General features: G+C 37.5%; 1 protein-coding gene across 8 annotated transcripts in view; it reads left to right on the top strand.

Moving 5' to 3' along the window:
• The window catches only part of SORBS2 (sorbin and SH3 domain containing 2), a 215,628-nt gene that overhangs the window by 116,917 nt on the left and 74,332 nt on the right, over window positions 1-24,379 (top strand). For 7 of the 8 annotated variants that reach the window (XM_047715223.1, XM_047715202.1, XM_047715209.1 and 4 more), the window contains exons 4-7: window positions 1,017-1,109; window positions 6,647-6,673; window positions 6,916-7,040; window positions 21,252-21,390. In XM_047715223.1, coding sequence (XP_047571179.1) covers window positions 1,017-1,109; window positions 6,647-6,673; window positions 6,916-7,040; window positions 21,252-21,390 — 384 coding nt within the window. Of the gene's footprint in view, window positions 1-1,016; window positions 1,110-6,646; window positions 6,674-6,915; window positions 7,041-7,864; window positions 8,507-17,348; window positions 17,385-21,251; window positions 21,391-24,379 lie in introns of all 8 variants that reach the window. The other variant, XM_047715201.1, reaches the window with a different exon arrangement.

Raw genomic sequence — 24,379 nt, 5'->3', positions numbered from 1 at the left:
TCATAAATAGAACATGAACCTTCTAATTTTAGAAGACTAAACTTCTCACATCACATTGAAATAGCTGATGCCTTTTCACTTATTTTATTTCACATTGCGATTTGCATAAAGTTTAAGTATATAGATTCTCACATACATAGTATTTCAAAGTATAAAAACAATATAATTTTTTAAACATTGGTCCTTTCGATACTGTCTATATCAATATTACCTTTGATTCCAAATAGGCTAATTATTTCCATAACAATAATAACTATGAGAAAATGGAGAATTTCTGTAATAATAGATGTTTCTTTATGAATCGTATATATCAAATATACCATGCTGTATAGGTTAATAACTTTTACTTCAAGAAGTGATTTCAGGGGCGCCTGTGTGGCTCAGTGGGTTAAGCCTCTGCCTTCAGCTCAGGTCATGATCCCAGGGTCCTAGGATAAAGCCCCGCATTGGGCTCTCTGCTCAGCAGGGAGCCTGCTTCTCCCTCTCTCTACCAGCCTCTCTGCCTACTTGTGATCTCTCTCTCTCAAATAAATAAATAAAATCTTTTAAAAAAAAAGTGATTTCAGCTACCTTTAGGAATCATAAGTAGTTTAAAATACAGTAAAACCCAAATGATGGATACAAAATATGTTACCCCATAGCTCACAACACTGAGTCAAGACAGGTTGTCCCTAACCCCAAAAGCTACTCGCACCGCTTATAAATTTAATAGTAATCAAATTTCAATGGTATAAACAAAGCTGAGTTCTATATTTGTGTTTTCATTAAAGAAAACCTATAACATCTTAAGTATAAAATACAAGCATCTATTTGTAAGACAGACCCCTGGGTTTTCTGTTCCATTCCATTTGTTTTAGTTTGGGGCGGGTGTGAAATTTTCAGATGTCTTCCATGGTTACTAATTCCGACTGTCCGTCTTCCTCCTGGATGTCTGGCACCTTCCACTTGAAATGCATGACCGTGCATGTGCTTTCTCCTTTGCTGTGGCCTCTGCTGTGTCATTTTTTTGCTTTCAGATAGCGGTGGGTGTGCTCGCAAACGTGCTGCCATGTCTGTTACAATAACATCTGTGAAGAGAGTTCAGAGTTCTCCAAACCTATTGACTGCAGGTATAATATCACTAACTCACAGAATGTCACCATCGAATGGCTTAATCTGACCTTTCTCTCTTTCCAGAGTTATCTCCTTGGGATGATGAAAGCAGCTGTAAATACCTTTCTAATGCCCTACCATTTCTTATTTTTCTTGTCTCAAGAATAGCTCCTATCCCTTCTGTTTTTGTTCTAAAAATAAAAAGCCAAAGGAAACTGATATCTTATTTAAAAAAAAATTGTTTAAAAACTAATTAAAAACAACAGTCGCCTGCCAAAAATGTGTTGAGGAACAACTACAAGTGTTAATAACTATTTAAGTGGGTTTTTTTTTTCTCTCATGAGTTAAAGTAATAGAATATTTAGTTAAGATAACTCACAGGTGCTTTAGTTATTTTTTACCTAAAAACTGCTGGGGGTGCGGTGGGGATCCATGGGGTGGGGGGGCGGTGGGCAGGAAAAGGGATTTGCAGGAAAGTGAATTGTTACTAATTCACTTCTTCGCCAAGGGTCACACAAAAAAATGGGATCAAATATTAGTTTTGAAAAAGACCTTAAAACATCCTTTAATCCAATCTGCAAAGACCCTTCTAATGTAAATTTTTAAACATCTTGGTCCAGTAAGGAGGAGCGCCTACCCACAGATATAGATAAATCTGTAGAAAGTAGTTGGGAGTGTGACCTTTTGGCCTCCCCAAAGGTGTGTCTCTTTATGACTTACGCCGGTGGGTACAGTCTGCACTGAGAGGGGTTACTGATACGAAGGATCAAAGTGAACCCAGCAACCCCCACGACCTGAAATAGGGCCATACCTTCTCGTGACTGATTGGTTGGTTGGCTGGTTGGTTAGTGGGTGTTTCCTTGTTTTTTCTTTATAATATTTGTGGGTTTGGGAAAAGTTGGAGAGAGATAGTGTTTAAATAATTTTAATCCACACTGTGCCTAGCAGTGTCTTTTACACACATAAATTTAGTAGTTAATTAATACTGAAGGTGTCCGTGGTTAAAGCCCCTCTGATCCCAGGCAGCCATGTTGAGGGGAAAAAAAAGGCTTTCACGTGTAGAATTCCCACCCTTACTCACCACCACCTCCAGTTCACAAATGTTTAAATACCAGTCCAGGTGGTTCCATAATACAGTGCATTTTAAAAAACAAATTACATTGCAATGTATATAGTATGATATCATTTTGGTTAAGAAAAATCTCTCTATATGTTTGCTCGTGTGTGTATGCCCATGGGAAAATGTTAGAAAAACCCAAATGTGGATACCTGAGGGAAATGGGAATGAAGGAAAAAGAAAACAAACAAACAAACAAACAGATTAAATAAATAAATAGAATTCTAGGGCCAGTAGGTAACTGGAATGCCAAACCACAAATATCATTGACATTTCAACCAAGTAAAATTCTGTCCCAAGCTACTCGGATGTGGACCCCTTTGCGTGTCCCATTTGGGAACGTGGCACTATTTCAACAATGCCAACTTGTTATGATTTACAAAAGTAACCACGAAAGAAATAACAGTAGATTGAAATAGAGATTGCCATTCTGGAGAGTCAAAACTAGAATATCAATTTCATTTCACTCAACGTAGTGGAAAAATTTTAATGCTTCAGAATCAAAATAACAGAAAAGATTTAATACTTTAGGAACATGAAATAATCTTCAGTAGTAAAAGTGGGTAATGGCTCTGGACGATTTAAACTTTTGTATCACCAGGAGTAAGATCTCTAGAGAATGAAGTCCCTTGAACTTTGTTTTTTGTTACATGAGAAATGGATCTCTTTTGTATTAATTAGACACATGAGATATGATTCCCTTTGCAAGGAAGTTTTAATTACATTTTGAAGAAAATTATACTTTCTGCCTCTTTATGTCTCTTATAGTATGTGGTAGTCTTCACAAGAACTTATTTGACACAGTGTCTTTTTGTGAATCGAAGGGGAATTAGTAAATATTTACTACATCAGATATTATTAAAATAAAACAGCCTTTAAGCAAAAGACCACCTCCATAAAGTATTCTCAGCTTCCCTCCATCCACCCTCGGGTCACAAAGTCAGGATGAGTCATTAATTATTTATCCCTTAAATCAGTGTGTCTTGGTCAACCCTTTAGAAGTAAAGTCCCAATGGACAATTGATAGCATACCCTGATGTTTTCAACCTAAGCTCGAACCACAGCACTGACTATGGTGACCATTTTATTTTACCAAAACGCTTGTCAGTTTAAAATAACACTGATTTGGTGGTACACTATGGTGACTGAGTCCGGCCAACACCACCCATGTGTTTTATACATGGCCTTGGGAAATGTCATCTGTTTGTACCTCAAGTTTCCTTTCTTTAAAAAAGAATTATTTGTCATTTTCCTACCTCTCTGAGAACTTAATCATTTCCCAAACTCACAAGGATTTGTCATAATTCAATAAGAGTAAATGAAGAAAATAATTAAAATGGCTTATCACAGTACTTAGAAACACAGTAGGCAATTAGTTGAATTAATATGTTTAATTAATTTTTGCAAAGCATTTGAGCTCTCTAAAAAAGGAGCTGTAAGCATTAAAATCATCATAATTTTCAAGAAAAGTATAGTTTATAATGTGTAATATAGCATACCAGTTAAGATGAATTTAAATAAAACCTCAGAGTAAAGATTACAATGTAACAGGTACCACCAACACAGCTACGTAAAAATCATAATGTTGGAATCATAAAATCAGAAAGGACCTTTGAGGGCCTCCAGCCCCATCCCCAAACTGAGTCAGGAATACTTTGCCAACTTCTGCGACAAGTGTCCACCACCTTCTGTCTGGACATGGGGTACATTAATTGTATCAGTGAAGACCGCTTATAGTTTTAAATTCGCACAGACCGTATTTATATTCACATGCAAAATAGCCAGGGAATGATAAATCTGTCCCATTTATTCACTCTTGAATTTTCAGAGAAGCAAAGACCATCAACTAAGGAACCAGAAATCAAAGCCTCTGATCCCTAGAATTTTCACGAGTGAACAAGATACTGGGCAAAACCATTTTCACCATGAATCTGCCAAATCGTTTACATGCTAGATCTGTTTTGTTTGGTTTTGAACCAATGTTCTCTTTACTTGACATGGTTCCAGGATGCTTTCTGTCACCTGCTGCACGCCACACTTGTCCTCCCTTCCTAAGCTTTCTTGGCAGAAATTAAATAAAAGCAAACTTATGGTGAATAGTATTCATGTGGGATGGTATTTATCTTTCAGGGCCTCTGAAGAATTATAATAAAATAGCAAATCAGGATTGGGCATATTAAATATATAAATATGTTATATATATTTATATATTATGTTCATATATGTAAAAAAATTATATAAATATATAAATGTATTGGTTAAATTGAATATAACTGGTTTACGTTAAAAAAACCAACATTGTACATGTGAGTATCCTTAAGAGACCACCCACTTGAAGGTAGACTTTAATCATTAAGACTCATTAAAATACAGGTTCATCCTGAAGTTTTCATCCACGGTTTTTTTTTTCCCTTCTCCTTGCTCATAATTCTACACACTTGTGTCTACCATGTTAATCAGGGCTCAGTAGAGTTCATCTATATTATTATTTTTTAATTTGAGTATAGTTTTAAAAGCTCACCATTCTTAATATCTCATATTTCCTATAGCAGAGGTACAGTTTCATTTGGAAATCCTGGGCCCAGTACAGGGGGAGAGAGAAGCTTCTGGTGGAGCTCAGAGTGACTGTCCTCTGAGTCTCACACTTAATGTTTACCCCACTGTAGTTTTCATAATCTCCTGTAATGGTCACCAGTAAGAAGAAACAGAATTGCTCCCTCTACAAAGTGTCAATTAAAGGGAGTTTATTTCAAGTGTTCTTCAAATCTGCTCAGTCAATATACCTTCCCCCACTACACCACATCTGTACCCCTTCCGTGCCCAGCACATACCCACACATCCTTCTTTATGAGCTCAGTTTATCAAACTAAGAGTGAAATAAACTCCCTATTCTTAAGCAAATAATTATAATATAAACAACAATAATTCATGCTTCTTCCCTTTTCAGTGCCTTTCCCTCAAGTTCCAAAACGTGTTCCTTGTCCACAAACAGTATGTGATGTGCAGGTGGTCAGGACATCGCTCTCCCTGAGTGCTCCAAAGCAGAATTCTAATGATTGTATTGCTACCCTTTTTGTCTTCTTTATGAAGTCCTCATCATTATTTAAGTGATAGAGAATTTCCATCACTTCTACTTCCATTAAATCTTAGAAAGAGTCCAGTAAGCATTCCACATATAACTCTTGAAAGCTATTTTTTACTTTGCAGTACCCATTTTATTACTCTGATTTTGAATTCATTGGAGATAAATTTTGCTAAATTAGCTATTATCATAAAGGATGAAGATTTAATATTGTTCTCTAACTCACCTGAGCTGGAGACATGGTAATGTACTCTGTGCTAATTCACATTTCTTTTTCTTCCTTTGATTTGGAAAGAATATCAAATATTTAATCTAAAAATCAAACTCACTTCTCATCTCATTTTTATCACTCCAAATTCATGTGTTTAGATTTCAAAATATTAGAAAGAAAAGGACGAGTTCTTTCACATGTAACATTCCTGTTCTATTAGGCACTGAAATACAGCAGTTTAATCATGGTCTCAGGGATCCTGCGGGAGAAGTTCAGGATTGGACAGATCAGGCTGGATGACCCCTCAAGGTCCTTTCTAAATGTCAGGCTTTATATTTCTATGTGAGGTTGACCATGTGGTAATAAAGAGCCAAACAATGCCAACAGATTACCTCAAGTGTGCATAAGTTACGGAAGATTCTTGAATGTATAATTTGAATAAAACCAACAGTCATTGAGCCTCTTTCCAACTGTATTATCAAAAGCAATTTATTAATACCGGAACTCATTTTCCACAACTTGCTGTAAGACAATGGAATCTACTGTAATAACTCTTTCACATTTGAATACAAAATGACTTTAAAATGGTGGTAAGGAGAAAATTCAAAGTCTAGAATAGAGAAAGATTTGAAAATATCACATAATATGGTAGAAACAAGTACACTTTCTTAAAGTACAAAAATGAATTGCAAGCTACAAAAAATCGATTGCTATCCAACACAGGAGTTGAGTATGGTCAGTAACACCGGAGCACTAGAAGCGTTGATTTAATGCTTGGAGAAAATCATCACTGCTTACAAACTAGATTCCTTTTGATCCTTTAATTTGGTATTTTAAAATTCACACATCCAGCTTGGGCAAAAATAAGATAGAATTACATGGTTGCAAAATTACTGAAGGAAAGAAATCAGTTTTGTCATATGTGTCAATTACATAATTACTAATGAATGATACTTTCATGGAAATAAAAAAAAATGCACAAATCTCCCATTTAGTACATTTGAGTTACTTTGAGTCTTAGAAATGAGATAATGTTTGCCAAAAAAAAAAAAAAAATTGGATGTGGCTTTTTGCCAAATGGTCTTTACTGGATTATTCATTTCTTTTTCCCTAGTGTTAATGTCAACATTTCTTTTTCTTTTAGGGCGTGATTCTCAGTCACCAGACTCAGGTACAGAAAAGCTACTCTGAATAATCATTACATTTGTTGTGAGTTTTTCTTAACATATCCGTAGTCACATTGTTGACCTCATAGTACACTTCAATTGCATATTCGGTTATGTCTATTAAACTAAATTTAATTTCTAAAAAGAAATCTTCAATTTTGGAAATAGAAATAAATTTTACCCCCTAAAAAATGTTAAAAGTGAACATAGATATTTTTGTATCCAATTTCTTTTCTCTTAATGAAAGCTTGGAGATCTTACAATGATCGAAATCAAGAGACACTGAACGGAGATGCTACATATTCCTCTCTTGCAGCAAAAGGTTTTAGAAGCGTTCGACCAAACTTACAAGAAAAAAAGTCACCAACTCAGGTAATCCTGCACACTCTTGTCTATGGTGTTATGTGAAAGCGTGGTTATTAGACTGTGCCCTAGACCTTTTCTCTAGTAACAGGTGCATATTTGGATACATATTTTATCTTTAATGTTTTGGTTTTGTACTTGTACTCCTTGCCAACCTTATATTTACAACATAGAAGACATATTTTAAGTTTCAAAACAGGTTTTGTGGGTTTTTATTTTTAATTCAGCTCATAAAAGTAGATCACTTTCTAACATACTGTTAACCATATTTTCTAATTTTTATAAAGCTGTTAGCTGATGTTTGGATTTCAAAGTTATGAGGTCAGCAATATGTTATTTATTCAATAAACATAAGTCATGCAACTGTTTATTATATGAACTAAAAGAACACTGTGTTGGAGATACTAGCAAAATGGTGTCCCAAAGGTGGACAATGTTATTGAAACAATGTGACTAAATATACAGTACCTATACCTCAAAGTCTAAAACTATGCATATACCTCAAGGTCTAAAAATATGCCAAGAGAACAGGTGTTCAGTTTTAACATAATTTTCAAGAATATAGATGGAGACAAACTTCATAATGTATTCTCTCTAAAGACTATTTTCTCCCAGAAGGCAACTATTGATAATAAGTTAAAATGCATTCTAAACGAATGAAAATGATCATTTAATCTAGCCAATAAAATGTGTAGAATAAGAAGAAGGTATGCCATTGCTTTACTTTCTTTAAGGGTAAGGTTGACACTAGTTTCTACAATGACTAACTTTGACTTTCTCTCTGTTTTTCCTTCAACATTATTTCTCTCTCCGGATGTTTTTTGGCAATCCAGGCACCCTTTCCACCACCCAGAAAAGAGAGCTCTTGTAGCTCTTTGATAACCAATCACCAAAAGTGTGACATTTTAGACCAATTATTAACTAACACACAAACTCCCTCCTGTACAAAGTACTCTACTAACAAAAAACCTCTTGAGGGAACTATGTATTCTCATGACAACTCCAACCAGACAATTGTATATTCAGAAGAATCTAACACAACTGTGTCGTATACACAAAAAATCACTAACCCGCTACCAACAACTGCCAGCACTGGTCCCCTACCAAATGCTGATATCAGCACTCCATTTCTACAAGAAGACTACACACAAGATTCTCAGACTCGAAGAATTTCTACATTGAAACTAATCCATAACCAGGATCTAGGAAGCAGTGTCCACTTTAATACTCCACAGTTCTCCCAGTCTGTGGAAGTCCCTTCATTTCTCAAAAGGCCTTGCTCACCACCCCCTAACCCAGTGCCTGAGATACACACAGCATCTCTTTCCATTCAGATAAATCCCGTTTCAGGACATGATCCTGAAAGCCACAAACAGCTACCTGAGCTTTCTCCAGAGACTACAAAGATACCTCTTCAGCAAGAGAGACAAAAATCTGCAGTTGCTGCGGCCTCCCAGTCCTCAGACTGCCGGGTGGTACATTACACTTTCCAATCTCTTTTTACAGGTGTTCCGTAGAGACCCTAACTCTTTTGGTTTGGGCTTCTTATATAACCTAGTGCTTTGTAGTTTCAAGCAGGAAGGGAAAGGAGAAAGAAACCATCTTCCTCATCTTTCTACTTAAAACCCCACTAAATTCATCAATAAATTTCTAGCTACCTTTTATTTAAAAAACAGTAATATATATCAATATATGTTGTATATGTATGTAGACATGTATATGCACAGATCTTTTATCCAGAAATCATGTTCCAAAATTTCTTCCTTCTAAGTATTTATTAGAAGTCAATGATGGATTGGTTACCCTTGACGTTGCAAACCACTTCAGTGCTCAAAGTACTTTTAAGTTTTACAGAAATATCTTTATGACAGACCTCTGAGTACCTAGATTTACTTTATTTACATATACCAAGTCTCTCAAAATAATTAGCAATTATAATTTATTTTGGCAGGAAACATGTATCTTAATTCAACCAGTGCTTATTTATTCCTTTGTAGCTCAGTATTCATTTTCACTGAACCTTGATCAATTCCCACTTCTTAAAATTTATTTCAGAAAGTATATTCATCAATCTTCAATTACCCAAAGAGTTAGGAAGTACATTTTTATTTCCATGTAAGTAAAATTCTCTCATAGTGTCATTCTGCTGATATTTATTCATCATTTAGAAGAGAAATGTGTTCTTCTTGATTTCTGCACAATGGCATAGTGTTAAGAACATGAGCTTTAAGGATAAACAGATTTCAGTTCAACTCCATCCCTTACCCCACCTGTAAAGCAGAAACCTTAAGCTTAGATGATTAAAAAGACAAATGGGTGATTTCATACCACTGCTAAAATATCTCCATCAGCTAACTGTGATAGGCAAAATTAATTCACTAGAGAAAGTTCTTTGAATTAAGGTAATATCTTTGGAAAGCCCCCTATAAAATACGACAACAATAATTATAATAGCAACTAACAAATACTAAGAGTTTATTATATGCAGGTACTGTTACAACTTGTGTGTATTTATTAATAACTTCCACAATCTCATGAGGTAGGGAGCAAAATCAAGACACTACAGACAGGGTTCTGCCAGTGTCAGAGAGCAAACTTGTGTCTGGGGACACCTGCCTCCAAGAAGCAAGGGTAGGAGAAGTCATAGCAACACCATTACATTAACAACTTGGGTTACTCATCTAGCATAGTTTGGTTCTTCTAAACGTTTTATTATGCTTGAAAACTCAAGTTTGATAATTTCCTTTTTCCGTGGGTTTTGTCACTATCCATGCTGACCAGTGATAGTTGATTTCATTACATAATCCCCAGAGAATCAGATGATCCACAAATTAAGATTTGAGACCCTCTCACTTTTTTTTCACTCAACAATTATTTATTAGTCATCTACTATGTGTCGAGTCTATTCTAGTCACAGAGCTGTATTTGAAACCATTGATAATTAAAGTCTTGCCAGGGAGAGGCAAATATTAACAGAAACTTACATAAGTAGATTACCTACATCAGAAGGAGATTATGTTAATAACTAAGCACTGCTTAGCAGGGATCTGGGGAGGAGAGTCCATATTACTTAGGATAGTCAAAGAATCTTCACTGAGAAGACAGAATAGTTTGAAGGGGGAAGCCTGTTCCTGCAAGAGAGAGAATCTAGTGTCAAGGCTTTCGAGCTGAAGTATGTTGGGGGTGCTTGAGGACCAGAAGGAAGCCAGTGGAAAGAAGAGGGAGAAAATAAGGTGTAGAGTAAGCAGAGGTGAAGTCAGAGGTCACAGAGGCCAGATGACAGTAATCCCTGCAAGCCACTGCAGGAATTTAACTTGTATTCTCAATTAAAAATGGAGGTCATTGGGAGATTTGGAACTGCCACAATTGTTCTTGGACTCATCATCTAATTTAATCACTCCAGCAGCTCGGTTGAGAGCAAACTATAGTGGGGCAAGAAGGAGAGTAGGCAAGCCAGTCAGGTGGCTCTTGCAACTAAGTGAAAAATGATGGTGGCTCAAAACAGGATGGAAGCAATGAAGGTGGTGAGAAATCGGATTCTGGATGTACTTTGAAAATGGAGAAAAGAGGACTTGCTGACAGACTGGCTGTGTGTGGGACATGAAAGCAAGAAAAGAGTTGACATTGACTCCAAGGTGTCGAGTCATCACAACTGAGAAGGATGGAATTTGCCATCCTTTGTCCATGGAGACATGGAGATAACTGTGGGTAGAGCAAGTTTGAAGAAAGTTCAGAGGTTCCATTTGGAACATGGTAAGTTTGAGGTGTCTATTAGATGTCCCAATGGAGAGGTCAAGTATGAAGTCTGAAATAGGAGTCTGTCATTCTGGTGAAGGGTCTAGGTTGGAGATATAAACCATCAGGCTCTGGATGGTTTTTGTAGGCAAGAGACTGAATGAGATCACCAGGGCATGAGTACAGAGAAAACAGGAAGCCCGAGGACTGAGCCCAAGAGCATCGTCACAGCAAGAAGAGGAACCAGCAAAGGAAACTAGAAGGAGCGTCTGCTAAGAGAGGAAGAAACCCAGGACCATGTGGTGTCCTAAAAGCCCAGCCAGGAAAGTGTATGGAGAAGGGAACTGTTGACTGCACAAATACTGCTGATAGGGCAAGTGTATGATGAGCCCTGCTAACTCACCCTTGACTTAGTGGTGGGGACAGAGACTTTCTCAGATGGGGCTTAAGAGAGAGTAGGAGAAGAGCAATTGGAAAGACATCCTTTCAAGGTGTGAGTATTGTAAGCCCTTTCATCTAGTTATTCCCCATCCCTAAGTCTCAGTCCTTCATCTGTAAAATGGGGATAATAATGGCATTCATCTCATAGCACTGCAGTGAGGTTTGAGTAAGATACTGTGTATAAGGAATTCAGCGTAGTGCCTGCTACATAGTAATCTCTCCATATGTAGTAGTTGTTTTTGTTTTTGTTTTTTAAATAATACCCTTTTTTGGGGCACCCGGATGGCTCACTTGGTTAAGTGTCCTACTCTTAGTTTCGGCTCAGGTCATCATCTCAGGTTCCTGAGACTGAACCTCGGATCAACTCAGTTCTCAGCGTGGAGTCTCCTTGAGATTTTCTCTCTCTCCCTCTACCTCTCCCCCAGCCCCGCCCCTGCTCACGCTCACTTGCTTTCTTGCTCAAATAAATAAATAAAATCTTTTAAAAAATATAAAAAATAAATTAATATCCCTTTTCCAAACTCTGCATCTGATTGGGAAAAGGAAATATATTGTTTTCAACAATACATTTTTATTTCACCTGATATGTAATTTGTTCCAAATGTCTTCTACAGCCCTTTTTCAGAAGGTGGCCTAACATTGTTGCAGTTTTGACTTTTTTTTTTTCTGGTACCAAGACTATTTAACATGATATCTACCCTTTTAACAAATTTTGAAGTGTCCAATACTGTATCATTAAGTACAGCCACAGTGTGGTAGGGCAGATCTCCAGAACGTATTCATCTGGCATAACTGAAACTTTACACCTGTTGAACAGCAGCCGTTCCTCCTACCCCCACCCCTGCGCCTGGGAACCAGCATTCTACTCTGGCTCCTCTGAGTTTGACCATTTTAGATGCCTCATGTAAATGGAATCATTCAATATTTGTCCTTCTGTGACTGGCTTATTTCAACGGAGCACAGTGTCCTCAAGGTTCATCCATGTGACAAGACTTATTTCTTTCCTAAGACCGAATAACATTTCACTGCATCTGTATACCACATTTTCTCTATCCATTCATCTACCGATCTAAGCTGTTTCCGCATCTTGCCTGTTCTGATATGTCGGTTTTTTTTTTTTAAGATTATTTATTTATTTATTTGACAGACAGAGATCACAATTAGGCAGAGAGGCAGACAGAGAGAGAGGAAGGGAAGCAGGCTCCCCAATGAGCAGTGAGCCCGATGCGAGGGCTTTATCCCAGGACCCTGGGATCATGACCTGAGCCGAAGGCAGATGCTTTAACCCACTGAGCCACCCAGGTGCCCCCTGATATGTCATTTTTAAGTCCCATTTTCAATGTGATGGCCTTTCACAGTGGTGATCTTTTCATTTTAAATACTTACATTCCACATTCTAGCAAGAACTCTCATTAAACACTGGGAGCTATAAGTTACACTCTGTGAGTCAGGCTGATATAAGCTCTATTAGAAACAAAAATTCTCTACGCTGAGAAGTGAAAAGGAAACTTCAGTGTCCTACAAGTTCCATTTACTTTTTTTGTTTGTTTGTTTTTACTAAAGTCTGGCCATGGATTTAAGAAGAAAACAGCAACCTACTTTTAGGCATTTTAACTCTCTCCTTATTTGATAACATACTGCTTTATAAACTTCACACATTTTAGTTTTCTTCTTACAAAGTTATGAATAGAGAGAACACAAAATGAGGTGTGTTCCTCTTCTGTTACTGTGGGAACAGATATCCTGTTGCTAAAAATGTCACATTGTTCTTCAATGTCAGATAAGTGAAGGTCTAAGCCAGAAGCTTTGAAAAGACAGCAAAAGCGACACCCTGAGCCTTTTCCCTGGCATTTGCGAATGCTGTGCCCTTTGCTTCAGGAAGATAAACTCGACCCTTCTCTTATGAAATAATATAATCATTCATTTGCCAAAGCCTTACTTTCACAGCTGCTGCGGCACACGTGAGGAGGATTTGTCTCATTGTCATGTAGGAGAAGAAGAAAAGTCATCTCTTTTGCCCCACGGGATGAAGATGGATAAGTTAAGGCAGGCAGAATCATGAACAAATGTCAGCAGTGCGGAATGATAGGAAAGTTACAGAATGTAGAGTAGGCTTTCTAGACCAATCCCATCAAGACCAGCCCAGATGACTCACCTATGCCATCAGGTGGGCCAATCAATATCCCACAACTTCTTCTCCATTGGTCTGCTATGCTATTAGTTGATCAGGTCTTTGGCAGTTTCATCATCTAATGTATGTTGTGTGAATTTTTGAGTGATTTACCAGAAGAACACATTCTAGAGCCCAATATGAATTTAGAAATCACTGAGGATCTCCTCCACAGAACCTCCAAACCAATGAACGTGAACCTCTTCTTGAATACACTTGGGCATGAAGAGCTCAGTCACTTTCAGAAGCAGCTCTGCAGGGCTCAAGCCATTGTTGGGTCTAATTACAAGAAAGCATTTTTAATATTGAGTCATAATCTGCCTTAACTTCTGCATATTCTTCCCACAGAGCAAAAGAGATGAAGTTCTCTCCCTTTTCTATATGACAGTTTTCATATTTTTGTTCTCTCTACCCTACTCTTTGCTTTGTGCAAAGCATGCCTGTGCCTTCCAAGCATTTCAATTTTTTTAAAAAAATGACTTATTTATGGAGAACTATGGCAACACACCAGACACTGGACTAAGTCCTTACATTTCCACACCTGATTCTCACAAGCTTTAGGAGGTGGGTTTTATTAATGTCCACATTCTGCACACAAAGAAGTTGAGGCCCAGGGAGGTGACAGGACCTGCCCCAGTCTGTCTGACTCCAGATCCACACAGGTCAACCAGTAGCTTCCACAACCTCTGTTTTCTGATATAGCTTGACTCTTGAACCTTTCTGGCACCGTTCTTAAAATATGACACCTTCCCATGATTCAAAATCATATTCTCCGTCTGAGTACAGAGGACTTGCAACTATAGATAGCTTTTTTTTTTCTTTTGGCTACTGAGTTCATTTTATTTTTAATTTGGCCACTTTAAGGAGGAACATGCCTTCTCCACCCTACCATGGTCCCACCATTCCTTCTTATCTAACACCTGGTCCGATCTGCACATTCTGGGTACATTCCTAGCCCAGGGTAGTCACCTGAGTTGGCTAGGCCTGCCTGCCACCGATACACCTTTTCCAGTGCTGACACTCATCTTTCATGAGTCTCCTTGCTCCTTAATTCCTCAAGGAGCCTAACCTAGAGTTAGTGATCTCTTTCATCAACAGCTTCCCTTTAGCATTCTGGGTTGAATTCATTTGAACCAAGATGTTCAATGCTATTCTGAATAACCAAATGCTATCTCTTAGAAAATTAACTGTCTTGGAGTTTAAGTGCTGTCCCTTTCATTTATAGAAACCAGGCAGCAACAAAGTGGTGTTTCTAGCTCCTCCCTCCCTCACAGTTCAACAGTTGGAAAAAAGTAAAAAGGAACATATACCAACAAAAGTTCATGTGCCTTGGCCTAGAGTCAAAGACCTTAACCTTACATGTCTTGAAAAGATGGAGACACAAAAGATGATTTTTTGCAGTCTTCTGTCTGTCTGCCACCAAATTCAGTAGGAAAAAAAAATTACTCTTATTTTAAGTTAATTTTTCCTACTCAAAATAATCCAGATTAATAACATATTTCCTCTCCCCTCTTCAGGTTCTTTCTCCTACTCTTACCACATTCTCCTCAGAGAAACATGTATAATGTGGTTTTCTCTCCTGATATCTCTGAGAGAGAATTTCATTAATGAGGAGATCAAAGTGAAAAACTAGTCTAAGACATGATTTACATCTTTATGGCAGGAAATTTCCAAGCTCTATGTAGGTAGCCTGTAGAGCTGATTTTTTTTAGTTTTGTCTATAGCAATTTAAGTGTGGTATGACTCACCAAGTGTTATTTCATCTGTTACACACACATATATTAAGACTTAAAATTGTGAACATATCAGGAGATAGTGAGAGAAGTTCAAAAAGTGAAATAGTTCTACACTCTCTTGGAAGAACCAATAAATGGGTAAAAACCATTCTTACACACAATGCTATACAACCAAATTGATCATATTACCCATGACAATGATGGTTTTAGACAGAACAAGCTTTAGTTCTTGACATGTAGCAACTCCAAAAGGATACACACAGGGAAGCCAATCCAGTAAGGGTTGCGGCCATTGGATTTTCCTTTTAATTTTGAAGGGAAAAAATTCCTTTAAGCATATAACTCAAATCCTTTGGCATGATTTATATTACTTAACAAAATTGTCACTTAGCATAAGCAAAACTGAAGAGACTCATGTTATATGGAAAACTCTTCAGTGAAACTGCATTATTATGAGAAATTCCATGGACGCTGCCCTCACCCAAAATAGCTTTATAGTGAATTGCATTACACCTCTAGCAAGATTCTAACATTTTAAATTTTAATTATTGTAGTTTCATAACATTATAGTCTTACTTCACAATAATATAGTTTTACTTTATTATAAAAATTTACTAATACCATGGATATATTCCTATTAGAACATTTTAAGTTCTGGCTAACTTGAAGATTTCTGTCAGTTAATTCTGGAGATTTTAAAACTGTATACAGTAAAAGAGTATCACTTTTAATGAGTGTGCTTAAACAACAACAACAACAACAATAATCTTATTAAATAAAAATAAAATAAGGAAATCTGTCTTTTTACCCAGGGTTGGAATTTCTTAACTTGTTAGATTAAGAACATGCTTTCCAGTATCCACAAACCCCTTTAGTTTATGCAGAATTTTATGTATGTATGAATTTGTGTATTTTTCCTAAGAGAAGAATCAATCATTGTCATCAGATTTTTTTTAAGGTAGCTGTGACTAAGAAAAAGAGATATATTTGATTTTTTAAAGTATTCAATTAAAAGTCTGAGAAAAAGAATTATGACTTTTTATGAGATCGATAGCCTCTATGACATCAACCATTGTTATAATGATGGTTGGCCAAGAATACCAAATAGTACCATTTAAACCTTTACTAGGCAAGATTTCTAAGTTTATACAGTTTTCTTTAATTTGTTCCCCATCCTTGCATTAATGCCCTAAGATACTTCTGGCTATCTCTCTTAACAACTGGCACCACATCAAACACTCAAAAAAAACCACCTCTCTTCCCATGGTGGGGTAGGGGAGAATTAAGAAAAAAATTTTGCTTCAGAGTTTCCTTTAGTCATGATGAGGCTGATGTTTATCATCATATTTGACTGTGTAGGTAGACATCACAGTGGTATGAAGGGAGAGTTAGGTAGTAATGAGCCTTCCACTCTCTTCCTTTCACAGACGACCCCTCCACCTTGTTTAGCCTCTTAGGTTACATAGCCTTGGAGGTATTAAACATTTGTTTCTCCAGTTTCTTTCTCCTTTACCTAAGACTTAAAACCAATAGCAGCTCTAACCAACGGGGGGTACCTTCTAACCATCATCAGGGGCTGGTGTCTGTGTCTACTTCATTTTCACACCCAGGTACCTCCAACTGCACTGCTCGGATATTTTAAAGCTCAATTCTCTTAGTATCTTAGAGTGAAATCAGGAAAAGAGATTCACTGAGTGGAAAGGAAACAAAATTCCCTTTCCATTTAATCACTTTTAGCTCATGATTCTTTAGATCTGTAAGTCAGGAAAAAAAAGTGAGGCGACCTGTTTTATTATATTTGGGGGATAATTTCCAGGGTAGGGGAGGCAGTCAGGAGACATCTGCTGTATGATTTTTCTATTAAAGGGAAACGAATTCTCCAACCAATAGACAACCTGATACTAGTTTGCTATCACAGGTACCAAATACAAAACTTCTGAGGGAAAAATTCCATGATGCCAACACTCTCAAACCTCCCACACAACATTACAGTGCAGTGCTGTGTGAAAACTGGTCTTATTTCAAAAAACACTTGGCGGATTCATTTTCTTCCTGTTTCCATGCTTGTTCTGTGCTATGTACTGGCTGGTACCTAATCCTCTGAGTGGATTCCTTAAAGGTCTTGCAAATACAGCTGATGAGAAAGCTGAATAAAGCCTTCTCTGCCACATTGCAAAAAGAGAAGTTTTTATTAATGGATAATGTATCTCTCTTTTATTCTTTCCTCAAACTCAGCCTGGAAACCAGAACTTAGCTGCCAATGTGCTGGAGGTAAATGCTTCACAGACACACAGACAAACGACAGCAGAAGCCTCTCCTTCACGCCTTCCTTCTGTGGTGCATTCTAACTGAATCACTTCTTACCTGACAGTGGCTCCAGCTAAGGTCGCTGACACAGCCACCACCTGCTGATTTGGGGTTTCACACCTGCACAGACCTCCCCCCATCCCCTGCCCACGTGACACTCTCATGTTGCTTTTCTTTTTTTTCTCTTTTTTTTTTAAGATTTTATTTACTTATTTGACAGATAGAGATCACAAGTAGGCAGAGAGGCAGGCAGAGAGAGAGAGAGGAAGGGAAGCATGCTCCCCGCTGAGCAAATAGCCCAATATGGGGCTCTATCCCAGGACCCTGGGATCATGACCTGAGCCAAAGGCAGAGGCTTTAACCCACTGAGTCACCCAGGTGCCCCTCATATTGCTTTTCATAAACCCCTTCTCCTTGCTCCTGTCCTCCTGACCCATAGCCATACCTCAGGCTCTTTCACTATAGACTGGTCCTTCCCCTCCAGTGAGTCCTCCCCTGCCATCCTAGATGAGCTCAGGTAGCTGATTCTTGATACCCCTGACCATTCTGTGACCTTCCTCAAACATGGGTCAGAGGTCAGCCATGACAGAGTAATGCTGCCATGCATTAAATTATTCCTCCTTCTTTGCTTCCATCGCTTACTGAACAGATCTCCATGGGCCAAACACAAGGACTGGTTGATTTCTTGTCTGTCATCTCATTTTGCTACTGAGCATTTTAACTCACACAGATGTAAATTATATCTAAACCAACTCCATATAGTCCGTCTGTCCAGAAAATCCCTTACAATCATCCTCACAAGCCTACTTGGAGATGGAAAAGTCAATTCTATTCTCCTCACTCATTTTAGAGTCATTTATATTTACAGTGTTGCTCTAGCTACTGAGATGTACAGTGATTTGCCTTGATAAATTTTTTTTTGTCTCAAAAAAAGTAATTACCTCAGAAATTTAGATAAGTACACATATATTATGATGATTAGATTATAGGGAAAGTCTAAAATTTTTCAAGATTTTAACCCAGTAATAAATCCTGGTAGATAACAGTTTGCCTCTGAGATTCATACAAATGTGTCCTGTGTGAATAGTTCAGATAGCCTTGTTTCTCACATACATAATTCCTGACCGCATGGTGCTAATTCTTGCTTCTCTCTCATTAACAACTACATCTTTTGAACCTCTGGTTCATTACAGGGATGAATGATGTAAATACTGTTTGTCTACACTGCAGAAATTTAGTCCTCTGATTTTTTGGAATTACGTTTCCTGGGCCATTCTGACATAGAAATGTGTGAATTCATTTATGGTTTTACATAACAATAATTTATTTTCCACTCAGAGCAATATAGAAATACTTCCTATACATATGACATCCTTTAAATATGTCTTTATGACAAGCTGTCCCTAAGAAATGATTCATGAATGACTAAAATGCTTTCAAATTTTAAGGTACAGATTTTCAATCATATATAATGTATAGATAATGGCTTTATTTTGAAAGGTACACAACGCTAGGCCAAAAAAAAAAAAAGGAATTTTTTTCTAAAATTGATTTCATAATGCAGTTCAAAATAAGCACTGTTATAAACAAAATTTTAGTTGTGGTATATAGTTTTTTATGTTGTGTCAAGGTCATAAACCTAAAAATTTCATGCAGAGGGAAATATTATAAGCCATATGTTTTTCAAGATTGCAATTACAGAAGACAAAAGGTACTTTTTAGTATCTTTCTTAAATATTTAACAATACTTCAGATAGAATTTCGTATTCATTCAATGGCTGCATGTAAAACTTGGCTGTGAAAAGTTCCAGTTCGTGACTGGGCTACAGAAAAACAAAAACAAAACAAAAAAAAAACACAAAAAAAACTTAAAAACTCACTTTCCAGGACACACCCCACCAGTCACTACAGCCAGGAGCTCAGCAGGCTGGGCTCTCCTCATCTTCTCCTGTGTTTTCAATAGTTCTTCACTTCTAAAACTTTAAAGAATGGTAGAGCCTGAGACCAAAGATTCAGAACAGTGATAATATATTAATTTGTATACTAACCGATCCAATCTGGTATTTTTAAGACTCTTCAGGAGCCTGAAATGCATACATATAGTCTGGTAGGCACAATCAAAGCTAATTGTAACTGAACTTGGTTCCGAGTTACAATTGAAATTGTACCTCCGTTCTCCAAAAGATGATTTTCCTAATAATTATTTCAGTCTAACAATAAAGTATTTTCTAAAATTCTAAGGGTATTATTTCATTAGTAAACTCCTACCTGGTTTAACAGGATAAAAGACTAAGTCTATTTGCAGTACTTATTTTTTTTTAACCCATAATCAATGTTACTGACAACATCAAAACAGGATTCAAGGCAATTTTCCTATGTTTAGTAACAAAGTAACACGATGGTTTTTCACAAGAATTCTCCTGCTTTTAACACTCACTGTAACACCTTATAACAATAGGATTGGGATTATATTTACAAAACAACCAAACTGATTAGGGCGAGGTGGCAAAAATATTCTCAAGTAATCCATCAAAGTTACAGACAGCTCTGAAGCGTTTGGGGTAGGTCAATGCCTCCCATCCTTTGAATGTCCAGGGCTCTTCAGGGAGCAGACCTATAAGACACGGTGGCTTCTGACGAGAGAGTAGTTTCTGGAACAGCTTAGAGAAGTATGTAATTAGTAAGCACCATCATTACAATGGAATGTTGGTTGTGGATGTGGTACGGCTACGAAACAGTGAAATTAGATCAACTCTTGGTCCTTTCAAAAGATGTGCTTTAAAGTGAAAAATCATGGAAATATGCAATTAATTGACTACCTCCATTTCAGGCCTGTATTTTAGAAGTTGAAACTGTTTTAAAATAAGTAGAAAAAGTTCACAAATGTGGTTTTTACCTAGGGGTATATGTGTGTTTGTGTGTATTCAGCCGTAAGGTATTTTAACCAAACGCTCTCACTAATGTTTCGGCTCATTCGCATGCATTATGTGATCTCTACCATGACGTGTGCTGTGTTGTGGATAGACAGGCATCCTTAACAATGGTGAGCTCAACTTCTGAACTCGGTTGATCCAATTCAAACACAATATATATCTATTGAATGTCTACAACATTATTAGCCCAGGTTGAACGCATAGAAGCATATTTATGACTCTCCGACAAGTATCTTGAGATATCCCGGGGGACATAGAATACTCAGAGATTAAAGCAATCAAAACAATAAATTATTAAGAAACCAAAAAGAGGCCTATCAAGTGCTAAATGAGTTTGGAACAGGGAGAAGCCAGTAGCTTAGCAGAAAAGCTCGATTCTTCTAGAATAGATTGCTTCATGAGACATAAGCCCAAACAGTTGTGTTCCTTATGTTATCCCTTTGCCTAGAAACATCCATTCACTAGAGGATAGCCCTAAGTCTGAGAACCAGTGCCCTTCCTCCTGTCCAAGAAGATTCCTTTCAAATCCCTCACGCAGAGCAGAGTAACAATGTTCTGACCACTCATCAGGACCATAAAAGCCAATTCACCCCCTACATTTATTTTATACTGACTCCCACGGATGCTTTTAGCATCTCTGGTTGGTAGAGGGGCACGCCTACTGGCCAGCTGCTTCTGTTCTTCCGAATTACCTCCTGTGCCCTCTAATACATAAGACAGTGATAAATAAAGGAAGATAGAGAGGACATTGAAAAAATCTCTAGACATCAGTTTTCTAAGTAAATAAAGTTTGACAGCTGACTACTGTCTTAAGAGTGAAGTCTCTTATTGTCGTCTAAAGGGATGATGTTAACAGCGGACTGTGTGCTATAACAGGATGTCTTTGCTCTTTTCTCAGAGCCAGATAACAGTGAATGGAAACTCTGGAGGTGCTGTGAGTCCAATGAGTTACTATCAAAGGCCGTTTTCCCCTTCAGCTTACTCTCTCCCAGGCTCGCTCAATTCAAGCATTATCATGCAGCATGGCCGCTCACTGGGTGAGTCACTTGATAGCCCTGATTTCCATGACAACTTCAACACAAGTACAAACCACATGGGAAGATACCAGAGCAACTTTTCAAAAAAAGAGCAAGAGACATTCAACACTCCACTATTTAATGACCCTCTCCTAGGGGAGGAATCAAGAGCAGAGGATTAGAGGACATAGGCATCCAGGGATCCCAAGACGATGGCTGCTTCTCCCTCTGAGGCTATTAAGTGCTCAGGGTTTGGGGTAGAAAGAAAAGGGGGGCCAGTTAGGCAGGAGAGTTCACACGACCAGAACATTTGCGTAGCACAAGTCCACGGATGGCAAATCCCATCCATGTTCAAGACAGCCTGTTCTCTTGTGAAAAAGCTCTCATTGCAGAAAATGGTCTTGGTATTTGTAGAGAATTGTTGAACAGTTAAAGTAGTCTAAAAAGGGGACAGGCTGCCTCACCAAACAGTAAACAGTAAACCACTGCCTCACAGAGTAGCAAATGGCTCCTTGAACTGAGACCAGAAGACCATCAGTCAGGGACAGGCATTCCTTTCAATAATGATCCCTGAATTTTATAGAGAGTTCTTAATCCTTCGAAAAATTTGGAATTTGATGAAAGAGAGCTGTCTTCCAGGAAAAAAAATGAATATTTGTTCGTAAAAAAGTTGTAAGTCTGTAATTTCATGGGGCTAGGGACCTCTTTGAAGCCTCCTGGATAAGAACTTGTACCATATAGTGACACACATTTTTATGTGGCAAAATATATTAGAACTATTTAGAAAATAACAGAAGTATTTCTTAGTTTTTAAAAACATTAACAAAAAAAACCCCACCCAAAACACTAAAAATCAAACCAAATCAAACCATCATCCAAATTCCAGCTGAGAAGGTTTCCATGATGTTGGTGACTGGAAAGCTTCCAGGCAGCAGGGAGGAAGGTGGTGGAAAGTGAGCCAGCTACACACCTCTCAGGAAATCAGGACAGGACCAATGCTCTGGGCACCACCAACCAGCGACAGAAAGAAAGTCGAACACAGGGCTTTCGCTCCCATTTCTTCATTAACAACCGCAGACCTTCATCTTCCCCAGCATTGTTTGCGGAAAGACATGATGCCATAGGCTTACTCAGGACCATTGCAGATCTCAGCTTCTGTGGTCCACAAAACCTCTGTGACACTTATGTGGAGCCCTGAGACTCATTAAAGAAAAATCTAAATATACCTGTGCCTTCTCTATTACTGCTCCTGGAGATCATCTGTAAATCTTAGAATGATGTTCTTTTAAAGCATAAGGAAGTAGAATGCCCTTGTGCCTGGATGTTTCTCTTAAACCATCAGTCCCTGGTGCAGGATTATGATGGGAATCTCTTATACGTAGATTTTTTTTTTTTTTTACAGAGCTATGCATTATCACAGATCTATAGTAAAACTACAAGTTATTCTAGGCCCTAATGTTCTCCCAAATAATTATTATCCATTTGACTCTCTGTCCTCATTACCTGTCTTAAAAAACACAACTTTGTCCCTTTCACTTCAAGAAACAAAATACATAAATACTTGAATGCAGACGGGCTTTGATATTAGAACGTATCAATAGGCAGACTCACATACAAACCATACTACCTGGAAAGAAATTCCCTCTATAAACACATTGGAACAGATACCCATCTCCCAGTGCTGAGTTAGGTCATGAGGAGAGTGTAGAAATCTATCCTGCCTTAGAGAAACTTTATATTGAGTTGAGGGCAAAAAGATGACAAAAATGAGAGTGAGTGGACCTATAAAAGACAAATGAAATAAATAATAGGCTAAACTTGTATTATGTAAGCTATAAATTCATTAACTCTTGTGAACCGTGTGTGAAGACAGAGTTAATACTGTTTGCTGGGGCTGGGATTTTGCACAAATGAGGTGCTCAAAAAGTATTTGTTGTTTATTTGAAATAACATCCTCAAGGTTCCCAACTCAAATCCTTTTGGGGATTAAGTGGGAAATCAGAGTCAAAGACCACATATGTCTTAATTTGGAGTGGCTTGCAAAAGACACTGGTTTTACGTACAATGGCAGGTGAGGCCATTCTTCATCAGAAATGGATCGAAAATGCTTTTCTGTTGCAATTCAACTGAACATAGCCGTCTGTAGTAAGAGTGACAGCAGTTATAAATGTTATCATAGATTTTAGCTTATAGGCATGCTCGCTGGACTTATCCTTATAATGATGAGTTAAATCTTTTAAAAATCTTACTTATGGAGTTTTATATAAATTTGTTACAAAAACACAGTCATATCTTTTGAGAGGGAGAGGGAGAGAGAGAGAGAATGAATTAATGCTACTCTGAAACATTAGAACTTTTCCACATCCACATAAAAAGAGACCTTTCTGAGTCCCGTATTAGACAACCTAGGTCAAGAATCATTCTTGCTCACCAAAATTTTGAAATTTATTGTAAAGAAGCAGGAAGTCATATTATCAATTGTACAGAAGGAATGGTAATGATGTTGATCTTCAGACTTATCTGTGAACTAAGAGTAAGTGGACTATATAGTACTTAAAGTCCTCTCTGTTTCTTAGGAAAGTATATGAAAAGTTAATAAACATGGCATGAAGATAGGAACAGGAGAAACCGCTTCTAATTTATAGGCTTAGGACAATTTTTAAACTCGGGGCAAGAAGTGGGTTTTGGTATTTTAAAGTAAAAGCAAAGATATTATGGTCATCGTGGTGACTTAGCGAAACACCAATACCAGTAATTTAAATCATTTATTTAATCCATAAGCTTTCACATCTAAGAATACGTTCGGAGGTGAAGATTTCTTAATGTGATTTTTGTTTTTATTTTTACGAAATTGCTGCTGTATACTCGACAGTCCTGTCTCTTATTCTCAGGACATTTCAGCACTTTTAAGTACTAGCAGTCAGCAGTTTCACAAAAATAGTATGAACGTCTCAGTTTCTGCCTCCTCATCTATAAAACGGACCCCTCCCCCCAACACAGTAGAAGGATA

Source organism: Lutra lutra, chromosome 2, assembly GCF_902655055.1.
Source record: "Lutra lutra chromosome 2, mLutLut1.2, whole genome shotgun sequence".
Taxonomy (NCBI): Eukaryota; Metazoa; Chordata; class Mammalia; order Carnivora; family Mustelidae; genus Lutra; species Lutra lutra.
Note: the sequence above shows the minus strand (reverse complement) of the source record. Positions and strands in the feature narration are given on the sequence as shown.